This window comes from Perissodus microlepis, chromosome 4, assembly GCF_051167445.1.
Source record: "Perissodus microlepis isolate ML-2025 ecotype Zambia chromosome 4, ASM5116744v1, whole genome shotgun sequence".
Classification (NCBI taxonomy): domain Eukaryota; kingdom Metazoa; phylum Chordata; class Actinopteri; order Cichliformes; family Cichlidae; genus Perissodus; species Perissodus microlepis.
The window spans coordinates 13,274,856-13,287,248 of NC_140464.1; the positions used below are offsets into that span (position 1 = coordinate 13,274,856).

General features: G+C 41.6%; 1 protein-coding gene across 4 annotated transcripts in view; it reads right to left on the bottom strand.

The window, feature by feature from the left end:
* Positions 1-12,393, bottom strand: part of cyth1a (cytohesin 1a) — a 42,021-nt gene that overhangs the window by 12,863 nt on the left and 16,765 nt on the right. For 3 of the 4 annotated variants that reach the window (XM_084925883.1, XM_084925881.1, XM_084925882.1), the window contains exons 2-3: positions 2,492-2,574; positions 439-503 (exon numbers count right to left, since the gene is read on the bottom strand). In XM_084925883.1, the coding sequence (XP_084782009.1) occupies positions 439-503; positions 2,492-2,574 (148 nt within the window). Of the gene's footprint in view, positions 1-438; positions 504-2,491; positions 2,575-8,785; positions 9,482-12,393 lie in introns of those variants that run through there. The other variant, XM_084925884.1, reaches the window with a different exon arrangement.

Sequence of the window (12,393 nt, forward strand, 5' to 3'; positions counted from 1 at the left end):
AGAGCAATAACACACGCTAACTACTATGTACCATCTCCAATCAATGGATCACAGAAATATCTGATCATAAGCACCCCTAATGGGGTTTTAGGTACCACTGAGAGAGCGTTTCAGAGATTTTCAGCAGCTGATGGAATCCCTATCCACTAGAGTAGACCAAACCCAAGCACTCCCTCCCCTGAGACCACCTATTGTCTGCTTCTGCCCGAACACCCACTGCATTATTCAATGAGGCCTCCCATCATGAGGGTGTGCCTGATGAAACATTTAAACGGCTTTAAAAGCATAGCCAATTTGGTGAGATGGGAGGCCCAACTTAGCCATCAAACATGAATAATTGACAGCTTCATTTGCTAAGTTAATAGAAAGCAAGCAACTTAGACACAACAGAGAAAGAAATGTGTTTGCAGGGGAGGAAAGTCACTCCAGTTCTCTTACCTCTCCTCAGTGGAACCCAGGTTCTCAATTTCACTAGTAACTTCTGCTATCTCATTCTTCAGCCGCTGCAAAGGAAAAAAATATATATATTAGCCTTGTTGGGAGTCAGGAACAGGTTAAACATATGTCCATCAACTTCCCTCGAAGAGGCGTGGAAAGGGATAACCAATGCAAATAACATGCAAAGCATTTGTATTTACAACCCCCCCCCCAATTGTTTGTAAGTCAGGTGGCCTTTTGTTGCATAAATACTCACATCAGAGCAAACAGTTTAACAAAGAGAGAAAAGTCACTTTTTGGCCTCTTCAGATAATGCTGCACATGCAACACTGTGTATGCTCCTTAAACTATAAAGTGATAGCAGCTCCTATTTCACAGAAAGTCTGCTAGGATGTGTCTGAGCCAAACAATCCTCTCAATCTGAATTTCACTGGGCGGAGAACATTAGGGGATAACCTCAATACAAATGGAGTAAGTAAGCATGGAAAAGGATTATATTTTGTGTGGTATTTTACCGATTAATGGTCTCAGAGGCAGATTTAGCTGCCAGACCTGCTGGTGCCAGACTGGCACAGTAAAGGCAAAGGATGCAGAGGATGAGATCAGCTTGATCAAAGCATGGGAGAACAGACAGTAGCATAAGAGAAGTCAAATATAGATCTCGTTTGCCTACTAACAGTACTCATCAAGCCTTTTCCTTTACCATGTGTGACAATGCAATATTTCTTGTACACAATGCAAACTTACTGTGAAACCACAAAGACAACATCTGTCCATTCAAGGCCTGCGCAATCACAACACATTCCTCAGATGCTTGTCTGCACAAACAAAGGCTGTGCTCATACACAAAGTAGAGTGGGTGTGGTGCCGAGGCCTTGACATGCAGGGCCAGCAGAGGAGAGTGTGGGAGCCAGTGAGGAGGAGAGGGGTCAGTGTGCAGAGCACCGAGAAAGAGACGAAGACAGGATAGGAGCAGCGGCGGCAGCCATTAGAGGGGGAAGGGCAGTGATGGTGGCCTAAGCTCATAAAAGAAAGGGTGACAGATCACACCTCAAACATCCACTGGGGTCAGCAGAAGCCAATTCGCCCACTGGGAATTCAGGACACCATCATAATTCATTTCAGGGCATGACAGTCTCTCACCTTTGTTGCGAGCTATTTGCTTATTATCGCTGCTTACTGAGTGAGAGGACTGACCTACAGATAGAGCTAGATTCACGAGCTATGCTCTGGTCTCAAGTTTGAAGCCAACAAACATCATCGTGGGCCATGGACAGGAATCAAATAAACCACTTTATGGAAATTCAGCAGAGCTGCTTTGAATCCTGGCTCTGCTTGTAAATCAGGAGGGATATGCTACTAGCTTCCTGCAAACGTGCAGTCATAAGAACATAATCACCTTTTATCTGTGTGTGGAGTCGTTTTTGTCAGATTGAGATTAAGATAACTTTATTTATCCCCAAGAAGGAAGTTCATTTGCAGCTTACCCACTCAACCTAGTCACACAACATACAGTCTTTAAGCTGTGGTCGCAAACACTGTTCAGATCAACAAACAATCAGGATAAAAATAAATAAATACAAAAAAATAAAAAGGACAAGTCTAAAAACGAACAACGCCAGAAAATAATGAAACTAAAATGAACCCTGTTCAGGTTTGATGATCTAATAACTGAGGGAATGAAGGATTTTAAAGTATCCATTTGTTCTACACTCGGGGTGTAAGGTAGTGACGAGCAGAAAACAACTTCCTGAACTCAGATGACAGCACATGGTCAGGATGGTTGATGTTTTTTGCCTTCTTTGTCACCTGATTTCCCCAGAGTGAACGCAAATCTCTCTCTGTTTGAATACCAAGGTTTTCAAGCATGAGTTAAGAATGCTGCTGAAGGAGTTTCTATCCTTGAAAGATAAAACACTAAACTGGCAGATAAAAGAAAATGTTAAAATGTTAACACTTTCAATAAATGAACAATAAAAACGACATCCAATTTCCTTACTAACATTAAAAGAGTCTCTTTTGACGCTGCCTACATATCCTCCTCTAGGATTACCTGAATGTCCTCCAGCAGTTCTTGCTTACGCCGGCGGATATTCTCCAGCTCCTGCTGCTCCTCTGGAGTGAGGTCGTCCGGCACTAGAGACACATGAGAAAGAAGATGAAGGGTTAGAATAACTTAGAATAACCAGTGAAATACTGTCCCAATGTGTGAGGGCTGGTAATGGTCCACTAGGGTTAAAGTAACAGAAAAGTCATGATCCAAGGGTGTACATAAGGCTGTACGCAGACTGAGGCATACCATGCAGACGTGCCTGCACAGACACAATACAAGTGCCCTGAATGTGCATCAGTCCTCCACAAGGAAAAGAAACAATACAATAATGGCAAGTTGTCAGCATGCATAGATGACCATGTGCACGTCCACTATGTAGCACAATCCCTGCCATTTTCTATAAATAAATGTCCCTGAAGCATTTCTTCAACATTCCAAAAAGTGATTACACACATAGCAAGGAATGTGGAAGATGGTATGAGGAACAATGAAAACCAGTGGTGATTTATGAGAAGACATTTTCAACTGCAGGGGCTACCGTAAGTCGTAAGACAATACAGTGAAAGTCCTTCTTTGTTAAAGTGTTAGTGATGGCTCAAATAAGCCTTTGCATTACAAACACTAAAGAGTTCAAAACGTCTACACCAACAGAGTGACCTAATCAGCAGCGGTCACATGCGGATCAAACAGGAAATCAGCTATTGTGGAACTACAATTTTTTTAAAAAAAATGTCTGGTCAGCCAATCAGCACTGAGCATCAGTGCATAAGAAGCACAAATGTGACAGGTATCAAAGTGCTGACAGTCCTCCTGTCACTCACACCTTAGTTATTATTAGCCTGTTTGATGGACAACGTGCCTGCTTGTCCACTTGAGCGAAAACTAGATGCGTGGACACCGAGCACTGTAAGCACAGCAGCACTCCAAACAGTGCGTTTCATTTGCTTTACATTTGAACTAGAAAGTTTACATTTTCTCTTTAAAAAACAGTGACAGTTTCTTAATAAAGCAATCAGGTTATTCTGTCAGCAGCCCTATTAAGACCAAGCATAACCTTAAAAATATGCTAATAATGACTTAGCTGCATCGTGTGTGTTTGTGTAATTTATATATTTAACATAGTCAATTTCTAAAAACAAGTATTGATTAACTTGTTTACTTGATAAACAAAACGTATGCTATACCATGTAAAATAACAAAAACTAATGGTATGGAGTAAGGGAAGTAGTCACAAAGTGTAGTAGTAGTAAATGTCATTAATCTGCATTGTTCGTAAGGTGGATTCCCCGTGGGAAACGACACATAATGACATTTCAATATAAAACAAATAAGACATTGATGTTGACGGTGCTATTCAAATTGTTTCAATGGCTTCTCTCATAATTAAAATTTTTTCCAAGAAAAAGGTGTGTGCCCAAAACTCTGTCTGCTCTGCTGTAAAGTGTTGCTTGATAATCAGCTGCCTTTAAATACTTGCATAAAAAAGACAGAAGATACATTATTTGGCATGCGAGGCCATTTCTCCAGTTCCTGCAGTGGCTCAGCACAAGATCTGTTCTGTAACCTCCTCGTTTCATTTCCTCAGCAGAGTTTAAAGGTTAAAGGGAGTCAAAGGTTGGATGATTCTATGGATCTCAGTCAGTCTTCAGCAGTTAACAAAGTAACAGATATAAAGAGACGAAAGCTGAGGACAGAGGACTCAACATAACTGTAGAGGTAAAATTCTTGATTCAATGAGACTGGGTAGCCCACAGTATACCACATGTAAAAGTGTTAGTGAAATGATGATGGTTAAAAAAAAGAGAAGCAAGCAATCGAAGGACACAACTGACATTCAGAAATTATCCTAAGCACGTCACTCATAAATGACGAGACACAAACATACAAAAAGCAAAAAAAAGAAGAAAAAAAAATCCAACTTTAAATATATAACCAGCAGAAAGAAATCTGTATAACTGAGGATGCTTATTTTAATAAGAGAAGCAAGTAAACCTAAAGACATTGGGGTAAATAACTATGGCATTTCCCAGAATTTCTGATAATATTTAACACGGGGATAACAGACAATGGAAGTTAAAAAACAGGGACTGCTTTAGAGCAGACTGAAGGAGCACCAAAACAATGCCATGCTGTCTTCCTGTTTTGCTTTCAGACAGCTGGGGGAAAATGGGAGTCCACATGAAGCTGACCTTTCACACATCAAACCTCGACACCTTAAGTAATTCTGGCATACCGGACATATACATACCAAGCGTTCTGCTATATAAAGTCACAGTGGGGTCTGAATGAATTTTGTTTATAAGCGGGAGCTGACAGGATGATACTGAGCAAAGACACAAACCCAAATATATATGTGCATTTTTTAAAAATCTGGTCACAATTCCTCCTCGCAGATGCACAAGAAGGCACCACCTAACACACAAAGTGGTGATAGGTCTGAGAATATATGGCCCTCCTTGCATTTAATGACCTTATCTCCTGATCGCCTGGATGAGTTAGTGTCACAATGATGAAATCCAGAGCAGGGCCATGTGTTCAACAGCCTAAAAAAATAACAACAGGGAGGATGATCTCAAAGAAGAAAATTCAATTGTCTTTCTAGAAACACGATGTCAGATAGGGGGCCTGGCAGACCCTAAAAAAATGAACAGGACACAGCACAGGACAGCAGGTCCCAATATGAAACAGCCACATTGCTCCAGGCCTTAGAGGAGGACTCCCAACTGAAGGACTGACATTAGAGAAAAGCTGCATACAGGACTATAATTTCACTCCAAGGAGAAAACTGAAAAAATTAGCAAACTAATAATTTTAAGGAAGGAAACTGTTTATACACTTTCCTCTTTTGAGAGCACATAAAAATAGTTTGTGCAGAATCCACATGACAGATGCACGATGGCACCCAGATCCTGCAATCAAAACGTACACTGCATCCCGACATGTCATCTGAATCCGCATGATCACGGAGCAACGTGGTTGAAACCATCGATGGCTTCCTTGCTCCACCCAAAATAACCATAACCACAGCACAGCAGGGAAAGGCCCTAAACATGCTTGCTTCAGAGGTGGGCACCAAGTGGGTGTAATTTCCCAGAAACCAGCAGATGAAGAGGGAGTTCATCAACTTAAGAAAATGCTTGGAGCACTGCTTGGCTCGCATTCAGCAAACCTCTGCACTGACACAGCCGATGAAATGTGGCTGTCATCAGAAATAGGCAGGACGTTAAAAAGAGAGTCAGAGAGGGTAGAGGAAGAATGAAGGGACTATTTGTTTTTGGAACAAGGAAAATAAATGGTCTTATTAAAAGATACTTTGTGATAACCACCTACTATCCATATTTTATTGTTGGCATTACAATATTATAGAAAAGGGATAAATTAGGCATTTCCTTCCACGCACACCACGCCTCCTCATCTATCTTAATTCTTACTCTCTCACATGCAAAAAGGGCAGGGTCGAACCTGTGATGACCACAGACTGTTTCACAAGTAAAACACATGACGCCCACATCTCACTGCTTTCGGAATTGCAATGCGTGAAAAATAAGTCATCTAGGGGAATTACATGCAAACGCACATGGGGGCGTGTTTGCACATAGTGCCGTCATGCAGAGAGACCAGGGAAAAGTAACATGGAATTGCACACCCACATATTAACTAATGATCAGCACTCTTGCAACTTGCTTTTTGTTTCATTTTACAGCACTAACACCATCTGTCATTTCCAGTACATCATTACGAAACTGTCACTCCCAAAGTGTGTTCACCTCTATTCAGAGGTCATTTAACCAAGTCAGTATTACAAAGTACTAAATTTATTTTATTTTAAACCAAAGATAATGCTTTCCATTTATATACCTTGCTGAAAAAGATGACAGTGTGAAGCAATTGGTTAATGGTACTGACATAAGTGCTCTTTTGCTAAATCTGGCATATTACAATCAGAGCTGTCCTGCAGTGGCCTGGCCCTCATTACTCCTGGGTGCAGTCCAACCCAAATGTATGACTTGAAACACTCAATGCACTCTGCAAGAATAATCATGGCGCTTACTCCTGAACTGGTACATCCCACTTCTTGTCAAATACATTCTGTACATTAGGTAAAGTGCTTAAGAAGTATTTTTTTTAGTTTCCCCAAAGCTTCATTTGAGCCCTAAATCAGGTATAAGAATAATACCTTGTCTTGGTGCACCCTTACTTTTTTAATCTAAGAGTGCAGACTTCCTAGATGGGTGAAGTATTTTTTTAGTGAAGGCTGGGTCAGCAGAGCGCACCAGGGAGGTGGCATCAAGAGAGATACCAATTATAGATCACTCTCCCAGAGCGGCAGAAACCACTAATACTCATCCTGATTGCCATCCTGGCAAAAGAAGCAGACGTCTCATTTCCACCCAGATCACTGAAGAACTCTCCTTGGAAAATACGGAAATTAGAATTCCGAGTGCTCATAAGATCTTTTAGCTCCCCCTCCCTGCTGATGTGACCCAATTTAGGGAGCTCCTCCAAGCACACAAGGACCAAGAGAAAAAATTATTAACTAGGTAATTTCCTTACTCAGGCTGCTCCAGCAACACAGACACTAGACATGCGTACGTATTGCATGTAAGGAAGAAACTAATGCTGAGTGATCTTTATTGTAAAATAACAGTTTAGTAGACAGATGTGTATTGGTGTTTTACAGCAGCAGATGAAGACATCAGGAATATATTTACACCTACAATTTGCTGAGTGAGGGAATATGCGAAGACACACACAGATCACTGTTTTTATTTTGATGAAGTGCACACAGTGATGGAGGTAAACAAATGACACTGTCAGCAGCAATCATTCTTTGCACAAGGTTTTGTTGTTGTTTGTGTCTGCAGGTTTTCTCCTTCATGCACCATCCTTCTGGTCTGACCAACTCCTATCTAGGCTTTGCACTCCCTTCTTATTCCAGCCGATCTCATTTGAACTGAGAACATCAGTTTTGTCGAGTCAACATCTACCTGCTCCTCTCCCCCCATTCCATCAGGTTTCTGTTGCTGCTGTTCAACATTTGACCTTACATTTACACTGACAATCCTCCCTTTAAAATCTGGCCACTGGCCTCAAGAGCCACGTAGGCTCCAATCAATTGACCCCTAGCCAATACCAATAAGAGCACAAATGGTCAAAAGAAGCAGTCCACTTCTTGATAAGGTTTAATTAATTCAGCACAGGACACACACAATCGATTATGGTGCTGATTTTCAGTCTAATAAATAACTCTAAGCTTTCTGATTCTTGCTGTTGTCTGCTTAAACAGAAAGTGATTTAAAATGTGACTATCTCATCCACATATCTCAGACTGAATCTCATTACTTTAGCAAATCCCACGGGCACCCTCTCTCATTTATATCTAAAAGCAAACACACACACACAGACAGGAATAGACAGTCTGTAACAAAGCAGAGCAAAGGCAACAAAGCTAAGGCTGTTTTGAATGTGGTCACCAAAAGGAGAAAAAAAATCATTCATCTCTGACCTCCTCCTCTAGAGCACACAAAGAAACAGAATCCACACACCGGACTGAAAAGGACCACCAGTTATGGATTAATAAGAAAAAAAGGCCCAAATCCATTCATTCTGACCTGTTGGTATGAAATGTGAAGAGGGACTGGCAGAGGAGAGACAACAGGAGAAGAAGCCCTGTGTTTAGCCAGGGAAGCGTGGGACAGCAAATGGCAGAAGAACACAGAAACTGTGGGAAGAGAGGTGGGATGATCACAGCTCTCTCTTTGTGTCGACAAGTAGCTTCATTCCTTAACAAGGCCCAAACGCATGGGCTGATGATAAGGAATTGCCTTTACTTTTACCAGCTTGATCCTTGTTAATTTTCTTGAATGGACATATCCCATGTGCTCCATACAGACCCCTGATGATGTGGTGTTTAAGTCCAACTTCTACATACATCCATCATCAAAAGGGCTTCATTCATACCAACAAACTCACCACTGCTGACATCACTCTGTTACCCAGTTTTGGGGCTCCAGCTCTGGTATACAGTTAACACAACAGGCCAGCCAGGAGATTTAAAACACATAAATATTCATATATATGAATCATCTCCCAGCAGTTTATTTATAAAGCATGCATTTTTTCCAGCTTCATTGATTTTACCCTAAAAACTGTCAAAGTACAACTGCAGGCACAGACTCAATGAAACCTGACCAAAGTCCCACATGACAGCAACATGACAGCAAGCAACAGAAAACAGCCTTGCAATTAATTAATCAGCTAAACACAGAAGCATCATCAAGATTTGGTGCTAACCTGAACAAGAAAATCTCCAAAGTGTTACTTTTCTAGGTTTCTGAAGAACTCCACTTCTTCACTCCACCTTGTTGTACACAAACAGGCTCAGCAGTCCTGGCTCCTGTCAGATTCTACCGCTTAATTCTGGCGATTCAAAACATCCACACGTCAAGTGACAGAAGGAAGAGTCCTGCTCCTCCGGACAGGGAGAGAGACACTGCCTGATTTCCTCAGCACAACTATCAGCTGCCAGCCGGCTCAAGGCACACAGCCACTGATACAGTCCATTTGGGAAGGAGCCTTACTCACTAGCTCACCACCTCCTCGCCCTCCCTCTTTCTCTCTCTCCACATGCTTTCCTGTCTCCACGACGAACATGGTGGCTCCACCCGGTGGTCATTCCTTTAGCTGCTGCCCCTTCTCCCAAAAATATGCTGCATACACACCTGTAGACATACGTTCAACCCATGCTTATAATTCAACATGCTGAGTTCTAGTTAGAGGATGAAATACTTTTCAGGTAGTAATCCGATTACTTTCCCCCCCATTTCAGATTTTTTAAGTGTGGAAATCTGCCCTATTTGTATCAGGAATGATGAAATTAAAAAGCCCAGAACCATAAGACTGAAAAAGAAAAAAAAATCCAGCCTGTCTTATGTTCGTAATGATGATTAATAGTTAAATTACCAAATAACTACATGATGATTGATTCGTCCTCTGCCGTCATCTCCCACAGAGACAGCGAGGATATATTCTACTATGAGCTGGTGCTGTGAGTAAGCAATTCAAGCCAGTTCTTCACTCTCCTGACCAGTCATGCATCCAAAATTACCACCTCCAAACTCCACTTTAACAACGGACTCTGTACTGGAGGCAACTATGTGTTTATTGTTAAGTCTAGGCCATGAGTATTATCCTGAGTCTAATGATCTTTTAAGAGAATGGTTCTCAGCACTGCTCCTCACTGTGTGTGTTTTTACAGTATGAGTGTACACTTGCCCCGGGTACGTCTGCAGCACAGAGCAGACATGAGCGCTTGTCTGATGTCTGTATAAAGATGAATGAGTCATCCTGGAGCCCTCTGCCGTGCTGAGTGCACTCTGCAGCCTCGAAGTGACTGAGCTTCTTCTGATAGTTGTCAGGATGGGATCCATGTGCTGGTGAAGTTATACCCATTTTTCACATAATCCCATCTTAGATAAGAATGGAATAGCAACAGTAAATTCACTTGTAGCATGCCTCAGGATTACAATGATCTATGTTGGAGAGTCAAAGGTGTTATTCTCCTAATGAATGTTCCAATAAAACATAATGCAATACAAATGTAAAGTGATTTGAGAAAGCAATAAGACTGACAGATCCCTTTCTTCTGCTTGTGCCATCAGTGCCAATCTCATTATTATTATTATTATTATTATTATTATTATTATTATTATTATTATTCTTTTTAAATTCCTAAAAACATCAGTATTGATTTAAAATAAAATTCTAAATTTGAGGGGCTTCAGATGTCACCTACTGGTCACTGAAGTCCTGTGGTGAAGCCAATGGAAACTTGACAAAAGTCTGCCCTGAAGCATATTGTACTAATATACTTGAAAATAGTGACTGTGCCCATAAATACACGAGGAAAGGGTTTAATTAGGTCACAGACAAGTGATCTGAGGAAACATCATCTCATGGACTTCTCTGCATCTGGGCTTTGTTTTGCAATCAGAGGACACCCTGACATTTATTAGAAGGAATGCCACTTTAAGGAGGAGCACTAGTTTCACTTTTCAGTGGATTTTTCCCTCTCATGTAGTCCAACTTGGTTGTCTTCCAGAGCTCTCAACAGGTGAAAGTGCAAAGCATTTTGTGTTTGTGTGAGTTTTTGTGTTAAGAGAAGATGTTTTACACCCTTTAAAAAGACACATTAAAAAGTCGATGCCATCGCAAAAGAAGACTGGTCAAACAGAAACGACCCCGTCACTCCCCTGACAGCCCAGACATAGCTCACAGTGGGTTGGCTAGCTTTGTTGACGCTGCTGTGCAGGAATGTAGAGACCCGAGGATGTGAGTGGGTGGGAACTGAGCCTAAAGAATGTATAGCAAGGCCCGCCACCCTACACACTGTGTCAGCGTCAGATTCAGTGTAAAGCAAACATGCAGAGTGCCCAACAGCAGCATAGCAGCTGCATGCACATACATAGACATAATCCACGGTAGCAAACACAAAAGATGAGCTTTTTTTACATAATCCCTGCTCTGTTTTATTGACATTAACTTGTTTTTAGAAGCCACCGAGGAGGCAACTCTGTGTTTTCCCTCAAAAGCGGAAGTGCTATTTCTTCCCACAATACATGCCTTTGTCCTCTGATGCCGTTAGCCTTGATTCTAATCAGGGCTTTCCCACTATCAACATCCTGCCTTCCTAGTATAACACACACATGTTCTGAAAAACATGTGGTGGGAAAGCTGGAAGAGGCAAAAATCTTTATCTTTTAGCACCTTTATTTTTGCCTCAGTGTTGCTTTTTCTGCTGTAGAAGAGTGAAAAAATGTACCCATCACACAAATTGTAGGATGCCTCTTCCTGCCAAGCATATCATCAAACCCTTAGTTTCCTGTTTGTGAGCTGCTCTAACAGATCGGCGGAGGAGTGAAAACTGCGGCGAAACCCTCCCATCCTGTTGGGAAGGGAATAAAATAGGCATCGGTTCACTGTGCTCTGAACAGTGGAGAAACACCAGGAGTAGACCAAGTAAGCACAGCTCAGTCACAGGTCAAACCCTGAGCTGCTGCACAGCTGCTTGATTGGCAAATCAGCATACTCCTTTAAAAAGGCATCTATCAAGAAGTTCCTCCCAGCCGCCATTTTGGATTCTTTCACATTACCAGCAGAAGTCAGACTTTTTTTTCCCCCTTCCCGTAATAAGACAGCAACTCCAGGCATGTCTCTACCTGTTGCAGACGAAGCTGAGTGTCACTAAAAGTCAGTAACTTTGAGAGAGGCGAGGAATAACAAACTGCTAAGCCTTGGGATTGCAGTGTGATTTCCACTCCTAGAGAAAGAATAAAGAAAAAAAAGAGAACTTGGCACATTTCTTTCTGAGAAACTGAGAAGGAAGTGAAAACAGCAGTTCAAGTCTTGCTACACCCTTATCTGCACTCTGTCCTCACAACCTCCTGTTATTCTGACAGGCAGCATCATGACAAGATGTCACGAAATGTGGACTAGAACCACAATACTTCTCTTGATTAATCTGCGAAATTTTTAAAAGGAGCTCAATTTATGATTAATAAATGTAAACTACGATAGCTGAAATGCTTGGCCAGAAAGACTTGGACTTCATTTATCTGGGATTATAATAATGACCTGACCGCAAGACATGACAGACTTCCCCAACTAATCATAGCTCGCCATCATGATGTGCGTCACATGATATCACATGAAGACCAAGCCCAGTACCAACTAGAAAGTCAGCTGTAGTTGACCATAATAACAATGCAGGTATATGACAATCAACAGTTGGCTCCAAACTCTCCACATCTTTCCATTCCGCCTATTTAATTAGGCTCCTCCAAAACAAACCTTTTTTCCCCCCCTTGCCTTGACTAATTCGAAAGAAAAAAAAAGTTTGTTCA